Below are 18586 nucleotides of genomic sequence, written 5' to 3'. Positions count from 1 at the left end.
CCAGTCCTACCTGAGCCATTTTTGTTGTAGTGTTAATGTCAGCCTACACATGGGATGTTACTTTCCTAGTCCAGGTGCTGCTGTTCTCCAACCAATGATGTGAGATGACACAGAATATTTCAGAAAGTTCATTACTTTTCTTCAGATGGCAGGCACAGATGTGAAGGGGTTTCACTGGGTTTGGTGCACAATACGGTGATCTTCCCTTGTGGTTATCAGATGTAGTCAGTGAGAACTGTGGTGATGAGTATGCCTTCTCTCACAGTCCCATGCAGTATGATATCGGAGCACTGCCACATACAAATGTTTCACAGATCTTTATATCTCATAATTTGATCAGCCAGCCAAATGGATACCCGCAATGAGTCTTCTTTCAAACTCTGTCAGTTGCTGATAATGCTGTCTCACATGAGCATGCAGCATCCCCTCCTCCTTCACAGCAATCATTCAACATCTGACGCTGTTCACACCCCTTATATACCCTACAAGACCTGATAATAACATTAATCATCAACACTACTAATGCACCATAGAAGACATTCTAACTATAGCACAGAATCGCAGTTCTAATCATTCACATGCCCATCAATGCTGTGTACATGTACAAAGTTTCATTGATATTCACTTTCTCTGTCAGTCAGTGTAAAAAAATTATTCACCTGTATCTGAACATTATCTGTATGACAGCACATATAAATCTCATACAAACTGTACATAGTAAGTACATATTAAAATAGGTGTGCAGTGAGCAATACTACTTGTTTGTTTTTCCAACTACTTTTGGTTCAAATTAAATACAATTTTGTTTATGACATCATTAAACATTTCCTTGTGATCTTATATATTTCCACTAACTCCTGACAGATGGCCAAGTCTAACCCTGTTCACTTCTCTTTACAACATAAAAATTAAAATTGTTGCAAGCCTTACTTTATCAGTAAATTGCTTTTACTCACTGTTCTTCAACTACTTACAGACCTGAAGCCAAAAAGTACTGTTTTAGAACATGAAACTCAATTTCAGTCATAAAGTTGTAAATAATTATTGTAGCTTGTCTTGTTTCACAATGTCCATTATATCTTCTTTTTACCATTGGCACAGCCGTCTTCGGAGAAGCTGGAGGTTCTTTGGATTCATTTCACTTTTTGTGTATTAACATTAATAATAAAAGATGCATATGTTTATATTCACTGCTTATAACTTTTGTTGCAAATCTCCAAAAGATATAATTCAAGCAACAATAATGCCGGAATAGATAGATTGCTACTGAACATAAACAAGACATGTTAAACTGCAAACAGGCTCAATTAAGGCATTTAAACGAAGCTTTCAGCCACAGCCTTCATCAGCAAAAGAGAAACAGAGAAACAATACACCATTCATTCACACAAACAAGCACACATCTGCCAGCTCCGGTCAGAGTGCAACTATCACATGGGATGGCAGCAGCAATCTGTAGGGAGCGGGCAAGGGATAGTGACCTGGGACTAAAGTGCCAACAGATGTGGCATCAGGAGGTTGTGGGGGAGGGAGATGGGGTAAAATGGAGTGAAAATCTCAGGTGCTGAGAAAGATGAGTGGGAACATTGACTGAGAGTGGCAAACAAAGAGGCTGGGAGATGAGAATGGGGAGGAAATGATAGGACAGAGGGCATAGAAACGGTTAAGTGGAGAATGTGGGGACAGTGTGTTACTGAAGACTGAGTCCGGGAAATGTACAGGAGTGGAGAATGTGTTGTAAGTTTAACTCCCATCTGTGCAGTTCTGAAAAGCTGGTAGAGGGGGGGAGGAGCCAGATCTACATCCTCCCCTCTGCCAAAGCACCCGCCCATCTTTCCCCACTCCTCTCCATTTGCTACATCCCCCCCCCCCCCTCCCTCCCTGTTCCACAGCCTTCTGATGCTACATCTGTTGGCATTCTAGTCCCAGGCCACTATCCCTTGCCCGCTCCCTACAGATTGCTGCTGCCATCCCATGTGATAGTTGCACTCTGACCGGAGCTGGCAGATGTGTGCATGATGTGTGCTTGTTTGTGTGAATGATTCCTCTGCTCCCTCCCACCATATCTGTACACTAATATACATTCTTCTTCCCCAGCCCTCCAGATTGCTGCTGCCATCCACATGATTGCTTTCTGGCCCGAGCTGCTGGAGTTGGCAGATGTGTGCATGCTTGCTTGTGTGAACGGATGGTGTGTGTTTCTCTGTTTCTCTTTTGCTGATGAAGGCTGTGACCAGAAGCTTTGTGTAAGTTTCTTTTAATTGTGCCTGTCTGCAACTTAAAATGTCATTTTTGTGCTAAGTAGCAATCTATCTTTTCCTTCATTGTTGATAGTCCTATGTGGATTTTCCATTGTTTAATTCAAGCAAACAGTCACATTAACAATGCAATATGTGCAAAACAAAAATTGTCTTCCTCTTTCACATCTTGACAACTACCACTAGCTCTGGCCTCCCATAAATGGGCAAAGGTAAAACATATGTCAAGACAATTGTGTTTTAACATGAATAAATGAATTACTTGTCAATCTTCCTTCCAAAGTTAGTCTGAGAGTTATTCATTAACAATTTCAGTGTCAATAACTTCTAGCATAACAAATCTTTTTTAATAAAAAATAAAATCCAACATATGAAAAATAATTCAAACCTTTTTCAAAAAATAGTAAAAATTAAAAATATAAGTATTACACTTCTGTCCAAATACACGTTCTGAATACAAGTGTACAAAACTATTTCATTTGTAAATAAAATAGAAAGAAACTTCCACATGGGAAAAATATATTAAAAACAAAGATTCCAAGACTTACCAAGCCAGAAAGCGCCGGTAGATAGGCACAATAAATAAAACACACAAACACACACACAGAATTTCTAGCTTTCGCAACCGACGGTTGCTTCTTCAGGAAAGAGGGAAGGAGAGGGAAAGACGAAAGGATGTGGGTTTTAAGGGAGAGGGTAAGGAGTCATTCCAATCCCGAGAGCGGAAAGACTTACCTTAGGGGGAAAAAGGAGCAGGTGTACACTCGCACACACACTCATATCCATCCGCACATACACAGACACAAGCAGACATTTGTAAAGGCAAAGAGTTCAGGCAGAGATGTCAGTCGAGGCAGAAGTACAGAGGCAAAGAAGTTGTTGAAAGACAGGTGAGGTATGAGCGGCGGCAACTTGAAATTAGCGGAGGTTGAGGCCTGGCGGATATCGAGAAGAGAGGATATACTGAAGGGCGAGTTCCCATCTCTGGAGTTCGGATAGGTTGGTGTTGGTGGGAAGTATCCAGATAACCCGGACAGTGTAACACTGTGCCAAGATGTGCTGGCAAGACATGTTTAGCCACAGGGTGATCCTCATTACCAACAAACACTGTTTGCCTGTGTCCATTCATGTGAATGGACAGTTTGTTGCTGGTCATTCCCACATAGAAAACGTCACAGTGTAGGCAGGTCAGTTGGTAAATCACGTGGGTGCTTTTATACGTGGCTCTTCCTTTGATCGTGTACACCTTCCGGGTTACAGGACTGATGACATTAAAACTATAAGACATGAAGTAATTAATTGAACTTTACTGGACTGCACTGTAGATTTATGCAATGTAATAAGTTATCCAATATATGGTAAGAGGGATTCATTATCTGCCATCAACACAAAAAACACAAAATCTATTGACCTTCCCACATGTGCTGAATGCACACAGTTTTGTCACCAGCTATGTTACAATGTGGGGGAACTCTTATTCAATGTGACTGACAAATATCGGTCAAGCAACTCAGTGCTCTGCTTGACAGCTCTGTTGACAGTACTGGCACACTTGTGCATCAGTTAGTACTTTCAAAGTTTTGTGCCTAACAGGTTTCTCAAAGTATAAATGAAGAGCATAAAAAGGAAAGAAGGAACATCTGTGCTGAATTGCTTGCACATCATGAGGCTGATGGTGGTGATTTCTTGTCAAACATTGGCACAGGCAATGAAATATAGACTCATCACTTTCAGCTTGAAGCAAAACAGCTTCATACAGTTGTACCACACATTCTCTGCTTCAAAGAAGATGTTCAAAACAGTACCCTCAGCAAGTAAAGTTGTATCTACAGTCTACTGGGACTCTGAAGGAGTTATTCTGTTTGATACCCTCGCACGAGAGCATATAATCAACTACACATTGTATAGAGAGACACTTCGGAAATTGAAGAAATGATTACAGCATTACCATTGTCACAAAAATACCAACACACTACTTCTCATCCATGACACCGCAAAGCCACATCATAGTCTACCCACCCAAGAAGGGATCACAAAACTTTGGTAAACTATTATTCCATGTCTGCCCTACAGCATGGACCTTGCACATTCTGATTTCCATCACTCCATGTGCATCACTACAACAGTTATGGGGAAGTCTATGATACAGCAAGAACTTGGCTGAGATGCAGACCAGTAGAGTGGTACCTTGACAGCACACAAGTCAAACATTAAGGACATAAAATTGAATGGAGATTACATTGAATAAAAGAATTGGGGAACAATATGGTGTAATTTAACCATGAATAAATCTATTCTGATTTGAGAAAAAAACATATTGCACTAGTTATTGAACAACCTTTATGTAAATTTGTAGCACAAAAACCATGGTTCTTTACTAGCTCTGAGATACATTTTATAAGTTGTGCTTAGTTTCCTCCACCATCCCACTGCCATGGAACTAATATGAGCTGAAAAATGAAGCAGAAATTTGTAATGGTAAATATCTGAACCACCATCATTTTGAAGATAACATTATACTCTTTTTTGAAGATAACATTATACTCTTCAATGCCAGTACAGATTAAATTCAAAACCAAATAAAGCAACTTATAAGAAAAAGTTTGAAAATCAGTTATGATAAGGCTAAAATAATGTATACCAGTATATGAAAAAGAAAATTGTCTAGATACACAATGAAGTCATTAAATCAATTCTTTCTATTAAGGCTGCTGAAGACAATGACAGGAGGGACACAAATAAAAAGGGGGGAACAATAGGTGAGTCAAAAATGGCCTGGTGAGCTTTTGGTATGCTAAATAATATTTTCAAAACCAAGCTTTCAATCAATCTGAAAAGGAAGCTGAACAGTTAGTTTGTATTGCCAGTTATATGTCTTACAGAAATGAAAACATGAACATTAATGTGAATACCACTCACATATTCAAACTGGTCATTGAATAATAGAGAGAGTTGCCTAAACTTCCACATGGGAAAAATATATTAAAAACAAAGATTCCAAGACTTACCAAGCGGGAAAGCGCCGGCAGACAGGCACAAGAACAAAACACACAAACACACACACAGAATTACGAGCTTTCGCAACTGGCAGTTGCTTCGTCAGGAAAGAGGGAAGGAGAGGGAAAAATGAAAGGATGTGGGTTTTAAGGGAGAGGGTAAGGAGTCATTCCAATCCCTAAGGTAAGTCTTTGGTTGGTTGGTTGGTTGTTTTGGGGAAGTAGACCAGACAGCGAGGTCATTGGTCTCATCGGATTAGGGAAGGACGGGGAAGGAAGTCGGCAGTGCCCTTTGAAAGGAACCATCCCGGCATTTGCCTGGAGTGATTTAGGGAAATCACGGAAAACCTAAATCTGGATGGCCGGACGCGGGATTGAACCATTGTCCTCCCGAATGCGAGTCCAGTGTCTAACCACTGCGCCACCTCGCCCGGTGGTAAGTCTTTCCGCTCCCGGGATTGGAATGACTCCTTACCCTCTCCCTTAAAACCCACAGCCTTTCGTATTTCCCTCTTTCCTGATGAAGCAACCGTTGGTTGCGAAAGCTTGAATTTTGTGTGTGTGTGTTTGTGTTTGTTTGTGTGTGTATCAACATGCCAACACTTTCGTTTGGTAAGTTACATCATTTCTGTTTTTAGATATAATTATAATGATACATACGTAGATGGTAAGAGGGACATGAAGGCGAGTAAATTGATGTAGATGGACCAAGGAAGTTCTTTGTTGTATTTTAAGACACAGGATTAAGATGAAGGCCTAATGGAAGATTTGCAGATGATAATGAAAGCATACAAGAGCAAGATGTATGCATATCAAAGACCAGGGTATCATCAGAAGCATGCCAAGGAAGCGTAGGACTGCTATTGTCCTCAATATACATAAATGATCTGACGGGTAGGATGAGCTGCAATCTCTACTGTTTGCTGATGTCACTGTGGTATAAGGGAATGTATCACCATTGAGGGACTGTGGGAGGATACAGGATGTATTACAAATAATTTGTATTTGATGGGATAATCACAGCTTACTCTGAATGCAGAAAAATACAAGTTAATGGAGGTGAGAAGGGGAAAAAATCCTGTAATGTTTGAACAAAGTATTTTGATGTGCAGCTTGATACAGTCAAATCAGTTAATAACCAGGTGCAATGTTGCAAAACAATACGTAATGGAATGAGCAGATAAGGGAGGTTTTATGGAGGGTGAATGGTTGACTTCAGTTCATTGTGCGAACTTTGGGGAATTGTAGCTAGTTTATAAAGAATACTCTGTATGCTAAACTAGTGCAACCCATTATCGAGTACTGCTTGAATATTTGGGAACCCCACCATGTTGGACTAAAGAAATTGAAGCAGTTCAGAGGCAAGCTCCTAGATTTGTTACTGTAGATTCATTCGAGATGCGAGCATTACAGAGATTCTTTGTGAACACATATGGGAATCCCTAGTGGGAAGACAATGTTCATTTCATGAGAAAATTTAGAACACCAACATTTGCAGCTGACTGCAGAATAGTTCCACTGCCATTAACATTCTCATACGGACCACAAGGCAAAGTAACAGAAATTAGGGTTTGTATAGAAATATATAGAGAGAGTTGTTTTTTCCTTGCTCCATCTGCAGGTGGAGCAGGTAAGGATTTGACTATTCGTGGTACAAGGTACATTCCACGATACACCACAGTGTGACTTGTGGAGTATGTATGTAGATGTAATCAAGGAGACTGCACGCTCATGCTCTATAAACATTTCTTGAAAGTTTCTCAGTAACTCTAATCAAAATCTTTTTGGTAAACACCAGCACAATTACTAGTATAGGAAATTTATATCTGAGAATTTGTCTTAATACCTCAAGGAAAATGCCATAATATAAAGCTGTCAGTATATAAAAATTAGTGTTGATTGTCAGGACTGAAACTGGTGCAAGTGAAAGTGAAACTTAAACTTACATGCACAGTTGGTTTGAAACCATTTCTTGCCTCAGTCAGGCAAAAGATGTCAGACATGAACCTTTGCTAAGGCCGACAATGGCTTGACAGCAGTCAGCATTTTAAACCATGCAACAGGGCTGCTTGTTTTTGTATTCACATATGAAGTGTAAGAAAAATGATTGCTTCTTTGCCTCTGCACATACTGTAACCATCTAATCTTGTCTTTGAGCCCCTTTCAGAACAATATGTTTGGGGGATGTACTATCTTCCTAGATTGCTAACTTAAAGCTGATTCATAAAATTCTGTAAGCAAGCTTTCATGGAATAGTTACATAGACAGGGTATTCAGAAATTCCCCTTACAAACTTTTAGGACTTGAAGAAATAAGTCAGTATGTAATATTTTGTATAGGAACCCATGTCTGGGAATCGACATTTCTGTTCTATAAAGGTTTCAGTTCAGATGTTTAACTCATCCACTCCTGCTTGAGGAATTGAATTAGGCATGATGCAGTACAATTATTAGGCAACAATTTTTTTTTTTAAATCTCTTGAACTTTTTTTTTTTTAGTAACACTTTAACATTTACGTGTGTACATTATTCCAAAAGAAAAAAAAAGTGCCAGCATTCTGTATTTACAGAATGTAATGTTTAAGAGTTAATACAAACAAATGAGCTTAAGTGATAAATGGACGTTTTGTTATGTTTCCTTTCGAACGGTTACCTGAAAACTGTACTGTATCACACGCGATTCAATTCCTCAGGTAGAAGTGAATGAATTAAACATCTAAAATGAAACCCTCATAGAACGGAAACAGAACATTTCTGGACATGGATTCCTATTCAAAATATTATGTACCAACTCCCCTCTACAAGTCCTAGAAGTTCGTTAATGGGAATTTATAAAAACCCCGTATGCTCGAGCACCTGCCAGTTCAGGTTTTGTGCATCTCCACGACATTCTTCCATGGGTCAAACAAACTCATCATTTATGCTGCACTTCTTTGTCTGAATTCCACATCCCACATTAGTCCTATATAATATGGCCCCCACATACCTAAGGAATCTCCTTTGTATATTGTCTGTGCATTTTCCTAGTGTCCCATCACTGAACTGAAGTATGGCACCTGCTTTGGCTGTGACAGCCTATCTGATAATTCCATTTCACACTACATCTCTTATCTTTGCAAAATGGATTTCAGCATTCTTTCTTTTTCTCTGCTACCATCAATTTACAGGCAGCTGGCAGTAATTTTGCAATGGCTTTGGAAGCCACTACCTGTCCTACCCTCATAACACATTTTTTTCTGTGCATTGTATACTTTGAGCTACTGATTTGTATTGTATTACTTTGAAAATCACAATGTCATTGTAAAATAATAAATAAATAATAGCCTCTATGTGTGTGTATGGCTGTATGCAAAATTGGAGAAAACCCATAGCAGCCCTGATGTGGCATTGGATTGAAAGGATCAATTTTAGCTGTCAAAGTATCTTTGCACTTGCAGGAATAAGGGTATTTTTGGGATGGAATTTTCTGGTTATCAACTCCTCAACACACACATATATAAGTTAAAAATACCACACTACAGAGGGAAAAATAAAGCTCTTCATTGATGACAAATATAAGTACTGAATCTGAATGTATCAAATAAGGATGCCGTGACAATCATGATAACCTTCATAACATAACTTACACTTTGGACAGTGCTACAAACTAGCTTGTTCCTCAAACCTTTGTTTAAAATAGTTTCTTTTGCAGCATTTGCGTGGCTGTTACCTTCCAATGTAACCTAAACCTTGGTGTGTGTGTGTGTGTGTGTGTGTGTGTGTGTGTGTGTGTGTGTGTGTGTGTGTGTGTGTGTGTGTGTGTGTGTGTGTGTGTGTGTTTTTGCACTACATATTGCTGACCTTTTTTTTGTGATTAAAAATATGTGTTTGAGCATGACATTGCTGGTCTACTCAGAATAACAGTACACTTCCAGTGAAGTGTTCACAGTATCAATGTTGTGAAATTGCATTTTTAATCACAAAATTTCTTTGGTTACATAGGTTTCTTGCTGTTCAAATTTATGATCAAGATCTCCATCTGACAAAATTTGTCCATCATTATGTGATCTGGTCTTGCATATTATTCGGTTGGATGAATAATCACTGACAAAATTCCATAAAATAAATATTTTTTTATTCCACAACAGCATCATTATCTAGAAATAAAATATCCATTCCAGAGATGAAGTATACATATGTAATACATACATGATGATGTAATTTAAATGTATTGATGTTTGACAAATAGGAGTAGCAGTTTGTACCTCAACATGTCTATCACAATGTAATACAGATTTTTTTCACAGAGTACTCTATTTTCTCACACTTGCTTCCCACAATATATGTAATCAGTGATTACATATTAATGTTTAAAGACTTTTTTTCCCAAGTTTCTGGCACATGCAGCTTAAAAATTAATTCTGAAACACCTATAACATGATTTAAAAACTGGCATCATCATTACAGTTACCATACACAACATCACACAGTTGTAACAAAGACTGTAACTATTATGTAATACTGAACATTTATCATGTGAACAGCTAACCAGGATAAAAAAGTTAAAACTTACATCAAAGCTAATATCTGGCAATTTATATTTTGCGAACATCTGAAAATACTAACACCTGACACTTTGTGAATCTGAACATTTATGACTTGTAGATCACATGTTTCTCTAGTGCACTGAAGCAATGATCTGCTTAAAGGATAGAGTGTAATGTAAAACCCTGCACTATTTCTGATCACTTGGCCTGTACACGTAGCACAGATTTTAATTAATTGAAAATGGCATGAATTACAATTTCAAATAATTGCAATAGTGCAACTGACAGCCTGTCTTTGTGCTAATATACTTTGCATCTAAATAGTTTTGTATACTATCAGAGAAAAGCAAGTGCATACAGAGTCTCTCTCTCTCTCTCTCTCTCTCTCTCTCTCTCTCTCTCTCTCTCTCTCTCTCTCACCACACACAATCAGGTCTTGTCATTTCATTTCACAACTCGAGTATCTCCTCTTCTCACAAATTATTGCAACAGTTCACATAAAGCAGGAACTATACTTAATATCAGATACAATTCATACAGCAGAAATAAATATGCAAAATATTTGCAGCATCTAGGAAAGAAAAATATTCGCAACACTCATGGACAACATTTTCTCCCAATAATCACTGAATTACCAATAATCACTGAATTACCACCTCACTGAGGTGAGCTGAAAATGTTGTCAGAGCTGCAAATACTAAAACAATTCAGCTGTCACACATATGAAACAAAGTTTCATTCTGATGATTTCTTTCGGTCAGGACTGAGGTAGTCTTTGTACATCTGATATCCAAGACCAAGAGTCATGCAACCAACAACCATACTTTGCGCAGCAACTCGAAGCTGCATCAGGAACACTGATGTCGACATCTGTCCACGATGGCGGTACTTGTAAGCACCAAAAGCACATGCCGCAACAAGACCAGCTAGACCTGTAACAAATTGTGGAGTTTACATTAGAAAGAGCATTTAAAATGTCCGACATCACTGACAATAGCAGTTAAAGGATAAGCTTCTGCAGTGATAAAGTGAATGCTGCCACCAATCTTACTTGCAACATTTTGATCACTTCTTTGCTTGTTCATTATATTCCCTTAAGGCTGACAAACACTTCATTTTAACTCCCTTTGTACCAGTACTAATTGTTGGAGGAAGTTAATCAACACATACCTCATACTTTCATCTACACAACTTCCTGGTAACTCTAGAATAATAATCAAGTACTGCAGACTTTACCAATATTGCTTTTCCTTGCTTTGGGTACATAATATATTTACAATTAAAAATTGTATAGTGAAGACATGACACTGGGGGAGGAGGGGGAGAGGGGATGGGCTGAAGAATGAAATCCTCAATCTACCATCAACCAGCAAAAATAGCATATGGTGACTGGTGTGCCTCAATACAAATAGTTCCTCAGGGTGTTAAATACCATATTTTCTATTATAGCTCATACCAGTACTTTGCTAATGATTAAACAAACTGTTGAAGCTTCATCTGGAGCACTGTCAAAATAATTGCTTACAGACAGTATGCAAACAACGGTGACATACACATACTACTGAATGTATCACTCCAATGGAATAACATATAAATGAAACAATATACTGAATAAATTGCATTATCAAGTCTAGAATAATGCAAGACAGTGATTAAAAGTTACAGTCAGTCTTCAGTGCCTTGGAGAGAGGACAAGAGAGCAGGTATGGTCTTTCTTTGGAGGATGAGAAGCTTATGCCAGTCTTTTTCCATAAACTGTTCAGTTAGCATTGTGCAAATACTTACCAATAGGTACGAACGGTGCTTCCTTAATTTTTCTTGACAGTTTATCCGTTTGCGATTCGTCACGATACAGGATTGGCGGAGACGATGCCATTTCTTCTGATTCAGCAACCTATGCGAACAAAGTGATTATTGCATAACACGCAAAGTAAAATTATTTACTTATGTAATCTATTGGAAGTAAGTGTTGCTCAAGAATTGCAAACTTCTGAAATCGAAACCTCGCAAAGTAGAACGCTTAATTGGGGGAATTTACAAAAGATCCAGTGCAAGAAGCTACAGTACTGTCATTAAAACAGTAGGATAAAAGTAGTAATCGCCGGCCATAAATACAGTTTGACATAAAAGCACATAGCAAGGTAGGTGCAAGGCAGCATTATAATTTCTTGAAAAAGTTTTCTATTGCATTATTTTTTTTTATTTAACGCGTGTGCAAAAGAATTAGGCCTACATAGAAAGCAGTTACTTAGCTCGTGGCCTACAATCTCCAAGCAATAAATGGCCTAGGTTCTAAATGTTACCGATAATGAATATCATATACCTTGTTAGGCATTCCAAGTTCCGCTTACAGACCTATTAAAAAGGCGAAAGAAAAATTATCAGCTGATACCGAAAATGAATTTGCGGACATTACAAATTTTTCAATTTATTACATCACGAGCTTAACACTTTCACTGCTGAAGATTATCAGTTATCACAATAGTTGTGTTTTCCTTGTTCTAGTTATGTTATCACTCACAACTTACCACTTTCCTTGCAGAAATTTAGCGCAGCCGACAGTTGTGCGCCACACTGACCCCCGCACAAAGATTACTGAAGGACACCAAAGACTACTACCAACTCGAGCAGTGACGTAGGTCGGTGAATCGTTTCGTCAGCCCAGCTGTCACGTGAAATTACAAAATCTCGCTCAGATGACCAATAACTGAAAGTATCACTCTTGTCGCGATGTTTCCTCGATTCCGCACTCACTGGCTTTCACACAGATCAACTGAGTGACTAGTGTCTCGCACACAGCACGGGTATATATATATGAGCGTCCTGGCCTACGGACGCTGTGGAGGGGGACAACGTGACGTGCAGGTTCAGACGTAGGCACCAAGTGAATTTGCTGTAGCTTGTCTCACTCGTCAGGACACATCAGCTGATTTCAGAGCTCAAGGAGACTTTCGCACATTGCAATAACAGAGGAGACGAAAAATTTATTTTTCGTTCCGAATAAATATCTCATAACATTTACTCTGAATATAATCAATTTAACACTTAACTAACTTCAACGTGTCTCGTCTTTGCTGCTGCCTGCATTTAAAAGATAAGCAACTTGACAGACGCGTGTTATGTTGATGGTAAGATTCTTCGAGATTTTCATGAATATGAATGTTACATTATTAAGACGAAAGAATTGTTAACTGTGGTGCTTCTGTTACTAATCTGACTACGGCCTTTTTTTCCCCTCTAGCTGTTTATCATTATTTGTGAGGGACATAGTGGCTCCCATAAGGCAGTTATAAAATTACGGAAATACCGCTAGTGCCACATGTGCCTACATCTAATTGTTATCTTTTAGGTTTTTCTGAGGTTTTCCAAAATTGCCTCATCCTACTTAAACCGATCTAACGAACCTCCGCCGTTTTAATAAATCTTTTATTTGTCAAAGTTATTGTAATTAAAAACACAGAAGTGGCAATGAAAGATCGCATGTGTTAAAATGATGCCGAATTCATTGTTCGTACTGGTGCTCTTGTGAGCCGCATACCGGTACTCTGTATCCGGATTATTTGCTATGCATCTATTTGATCTATGGCTTGATAAATATTGATCAATCCAAGCTGGCGTTCACTCTCGACGAATAGCACCATATAACACTAAGAGCAATAGCATTTTAAACAATTCCGACTTTTTAATACCGCAGTAACGAATGATGTGCATCTTCCAAAGAAAATAATCCCATCGTATTCAGATGTCTCACACCAAAAAAAATATTCACTTGCACCATTTGTCTAGTTCTGCTGTATTTAACACATCCATGCAGCGGTGTACCCAGCGGGCAGTTGAATAAAATGATGCTTCCAAACATGGCATGTATATATCTTGCCCCAACACGTAGGTAGACGTATCTTTGTGAAGAAAGCCCGCACGTACAACGGATACTGACCATAGTAGTAAGTTTTATTTGTTGTGAAATCTTGAACCATTTCGCTGTTCACCTTGAAATTGATATAAGCTGACTCCCTTCCATCTACACGGGACGCTGTGTACATTCTTGTTCGCATCATAGTTATTTCAGTAGTTGTTATTATTATGCGACTCTGGTTTTCAGAAAATAATATGCTCAGCACAAATTTTGAAAACCAGCAAAACTGTAACTTCGATAATCAGCTGTACAGAAGCTTCTTATTCCAAATATGTTCCGTTCAGATACAAATCATAGCGGTTATGCTGAAAATCATGGAGAAGCAATAGAACAATCACACGTTTGAGCGAACGACTCGTTTTCGAAACAAATCTTCGCAAGCCACATTTACTAGCTCATAAAACAATTCACCCAGGGCATTTCGATTTGGTATCGCTGAAAGATGGATACACAAATTGGCGAGAGATCCATTCACAAGAAAACTGTTTTCACAATTTTCATTTAAACTGCTAGTAAAAAATTAATTTGGAGATGTTCCCTACATTAAAATCTACTAATAGGAAATACATATTCAATCTTCTACTATGTCTTACGCCATTGACTATCTTCGCTTGTTGCCCCTAAAATTCTTCTGTTTTTGTACTGCTACCAACGATGCTCTATTGTCATAACTTCTTAGCATGCCAACGTGCAGGCTCTATCTGTAGCGCGACAGAAGGAGGCAAGCAAAAATGTTACAATCTCAAGCCTCGTCGGCAAAATACACGTATGCATCTGCATTCTTTGAGTGGCTGGTACTGAATCACTATAAGGTGTGTAGCATTAAGAGACAGACTATTAGTTGGACAAGGATGAGGCCGGTGGCTTGCTGCCAGTAAGTGAAGTTCGTTGTTGCCCTGTTCCATGAATCAAAATTGCGGCTTCTCGCAATCATGTGGAACCTATCACTCGAAATTTTTCGTGTGGAGTAGAAGTTGTTGAGCGATTTGACTTCAGTTGGGACTGTGGTTAATTGTATTCTTCACATAATTTGGTAAGCGCTCTAAGACTTTATGGTTGCATCTCTCCCACCTTCCTGTATAACACTGGATTAGTGATTCGTCATATATCATTTCTTCTTCTAGTCTTCGTAACATTCTAATTTTTCGAACTTTGATTGGCTGTTGACAATTAACTTCAAAAATAAGTAAATATAGTGTAAGGCTGTCGAAGGAGTACACCAGAGTAGCCCCGGAAATCCATAATGGCTGCATTTTAGACGTTCCTTTGTGGGAAAAAGCGTGTGAGGTACACTTACAGCAGCACTTACTCTGCCGAAGCCTTCTGTACACCGTTTGCCTCGCTACAACACGTCCAGTGGATGCTGCGAGGTCAGATGTCAGTTGCCTTGCAGTGCTAAGACGGTACCGTCATTCTTTTACAGCCAAGCAAAGGTTCTCCCTTTCTGATGTTACACGTGGTCGGTCCCGCCCTGGTCTTCGGGATACAGTTTCGATCTCTATAAACATCCGAAAACAACAGAACGATTCACACTAGGTCATCGGCGACTGTCGTGGTTGCATTCTTCCCATGGTCTTCCACCGCAGGGAGCCTGGTGGACGTCTTCTCTGTGCCACCCAGCACCGTCTGTGACCGTGTACATACTGTCTGTGGATGTGGGACTACCCAGCAAACACTATCCCGTGTGATATGTGCACTGAAGTCATTATTGGCTGACCAGAATGCCATTTTCCATTCAGGACACGATCGTACGGACATCTGTTGACAGTTTGTATGCTTACATCGTGAATTAGACACAGAACGGGGAAACAGTGGCTTGGCGCTTCAGTTTTGGATACCAGTGTATATAGCCATGGGCCTAATGGATACTACACAGGGCGGCTTGAAAGTTGGAAGATAGACTCGTGAAAAACCTGGAACATGCTGTCTAGGTTTTTACGGCTGTCGGGCCATCGTAATGTAGACAAACGACTATTCAGGAAGATGACTGCATAGCGAGCTACAGGCCGTGATTTTGGGCCCGTTGTTTTGGAATTTTGAAAATAGATTTGCAACCCGCCCGAAACTTGCTGTATAGAGTTTAACAGCCATGGAATGGTCTTCAGATAGCCAAATCAAATTATGCGTCACGAGCGTAAATGGATATCGTGCTTTCGGCAACATTCTTTTTTTGAAAAAAAGACATCTTTTTAAAAGACACATTTACTCTGTTCTCGTCACGAGGATCAATGGATTAAAGTGTAAGGTTCGTCAATGCTGTCACAGTTACTTTTTCAATCAAAATCCTAAACCATACATTTACGAATTGCCTTGAGGCGCCTGATCTGTGTTGACAATTCGTAAATTTCGAACCAAAAGACCCAAAACTCTGGAATACAACCAACATTTTGGCTTTTGCATTAGTTACACCGTTGTCTCTTCCACATCTGTTGATTTCCATACTTTTGTAGAAATAAAGAGCACCACATGCTTTTCATTGCGAGTTTAAAACTTGTTATTTATTTATTACTTGCTTAGAGTTGTATCAACTTGCTATATAACCACAGATACATGTAAAACTAAGACAAATGCTTATGTAGCTCTGTTTATATAAATATGGAGGTTTTTATGTGAGATGCGAATGACATGAGCCACGCTGAACTCCTAAGTAATGTTAACTGGAGATGTACTTTTACAGCTCGAAGTCGGTTTTAAACTCTTAAAGAGAAGCATGTGATGCTGTTTACTTTCTTAAAAAAAATTTATAAGCGACAGATGTCGCCGCGACGCCAGTAAATTCCAACCTCAAGCGAAACCGTTGTCGACAGCGGTGGCGCCGCGCGAACATATCTCGAGCCAGGTTTGCTTGGATGTCACATCAACCGCAGTTAGCCCGGCTTGGCAACTCGAGTTGGTCCATCCCTACCCTTGCACACCCGTTACGGACACGTGAGGGATGGCTGGTGCGATGAGCCCCCTGTCATGTTCGTTGGAAGTTACACTGTTCTTCGCCGTAGACACTGGCTTTAATGGATTAAAGATCCATAATTAACGAGAATTATTGCAGGTAGTGTTTACAAATTCTATTAATACACAGCTGGCGGAGTGTTGTATTAGCACAACCAGTGCTCTTTTTCTGGGGGAAACGCTGTGAGTTGCATTCCCTGTAGCTTTCCTGTCCTTGCAGTAACTACTTTGTCAACGATTTATTTCAGAGACGCAAATCGGATATTTCAATTTTTTTATGTTGGTAATCATGAACAATGTCAGTCACTCTGTAGTGAGAACGTAAGTGTAGCCTGTGTATATATATGGAGTAAGCATAGGTTACTGTGCGTGTTCTCAACATGAAACTGAGCTAGTCACGTGATTTTGGGATGAAGCTACTTGTCTACAATTTGCGGTAATAGCGAAACTTGAATATTACACGTTTCTGCACGTCTGAATTTTAGTAACAAACTTCCTGGCAGATTAAAACTGTGTACTGGAGAGGAATTAGAGCCTGGGACCTCGACATTTTGCCAGAAAGTACTCTACCGAAAGAGCTATCCCAGCACGACTCACGACCTGCCCTCAGAGCTAGACTCCCACTAGTTCCTCATCTCCTACCTTCTTACCTCCCCGTCTGGTACACAGTTTTAATCTCCCAGGTGTTTCAAATCAGCGCACGCTCCGCTACAGAGTGAAAATTCATTCTTGAAAGAGTCCCTCAGACTGCGGCTAAGCCATTTCTGTGCAATATCGTTTCTTCCAGGAGAGCTAGTCCCGTAACGTATGCAGAACTTCTGTGAGGTATGGAAGGCAGGGAATCACGTACTGGCAGATATAAAGCTGTCAGGACAGCTCACAAGTTGTATGTGGATAGTTCACAGGATCGAGTACTGGTGTGACATACGTTATAATTTTCCAGGAAACTTTGCTGATATCTTTATTCGAAATTCAATCGTTGTAGATTACGAAAGGATGATTCTTCTCTCAACATACCACTTACGGTCAGAGTTACGGAAAATTGGCTACCTATAAACCTCTACCAAGTGTGCAATATGGTATCTACCAAAAAATTTAGTTTATTCCATCTTGGGCAAGTTTCTTGTGGAGATGGTTTTTCGTTACCTTATGTTTATAATAAGTGTCACGAGTGTGTGTGCATGTTTATGTGTATCGTATGGATGACTGGTGAATGCATGTTAAACTACCTATGTTGGAGTTTTGTGAAGGAATACAGAACGAAACGAATGGGAAGACTGACACCTAGCCTGATCAACTCGAGCAACACCAAGGTAGGCGTTGAGTTGAACGACCCCTCCGTCTAGTAACTCACTATCACCCTTAACCCATGAGTTCTACAGAAATGTTTGGAAATCAGTCCAGGATACTGGCGCAAAGGCTGATGATCCGGAACTGTAAACTAGCACATCTTCCGTATCGACCAAATACAAGCTGGAATTTTTTTTCCACCTTCAGGACTCGAACTGGCTACCTCACAAGCAAGTATTAACAATAGCGGGTACATGATCAGGTATACGTCCGTGTGTGAACTGTTATTAATGAAATTTGTCTTTGCAGTCTCCATGGGATAGATACACAGGAGATTGAACAAAAATCTTCGATTCCTTCCTAAAAACAGCTTCTTGCAACATTATTTTTGCGAGATATTAGACGCCTTTCTTCCAATGTACGCCACTTAAGGTGGTGAATAATTGCGAATAACAATATTCATATTGTCTCTGAGCTGTGGTTGCCCTCCCCAAACTGTTTCTTGGCGAAAGATTCCCTACCCACTGTTTCGTGAGTGGGATAACGATGAACATTCGCACTGCCCTTCTTTGTGTAACTTTGATTTATCCTGTTAGTCTGAACGTATCTAAATCCGGAGATGGCTCTGAAATGTTCCGATGGATTAAACTTGTGA

General features: G+C 39.5%; 1 protein-coding gene across 1 annotated transcript; it reads right to left on the bottom strand.

The window, feature by feature from the left end:
* Nucleotides 1–9345: 9345 nt before the first annotated feature.
* Nucleotides 9346–12665, bottom strand: LOC126341853 (HIG1 domain family member 1A, mitochondrial-like). Its single transcript, XM_050001806.1, has 4 exons — nt 12308–12665; nt 12103–12134; nt 11565–11673; nt 9346–10711 (listed from the first exon to the last, which is right to left on the bottom strand). The coding sequence occupies exons 2-4, from the start codon at nt 12112–12114 to the stop codon at nt 10515–10517; spliced, it is 318 nt and encodes a 105-aa protein (XP_049857763.1). The 5' UTR covers nt 12115–12134; nt 12308–12665; the 3' UTR covers nt 9346–10514.
* Between the last annotated feature and the right edge of the window lie 5921 nt (nt 12666–18586).

This window comes from Schistocerca gregaria, chromosome 1 (genome assembly GCF_023897955.1).
Source record: "Schistocerca gregaria isolate iqSchGreg1 chromosome 1, iqSchGreg1.2, whole genome shotgun sequence".
NCBI lineage: Eukaryota > Metazoa > Arthropoda > Insecta > Orthoptera > Acrididae > Schistocerca > Schistocerca gregaria.
Note: the sequence above shows the minus strand (reverse complement) of the source record. Positions and strands in the feature narration are given on the sequence as shown.

Bases quoted from the DNA above. Each gene is read 5' to 3' on its own strand.
- LOC126341853 (XM_050001806.1), bottom strand. The intron at 10,712-11,564 runs GTAAGTATTTGC...AATTTGTTACAG, and splicing joins AGCACCGTTCGTACCTATTG to GTCTAGCTGGTCTTGTTGCG.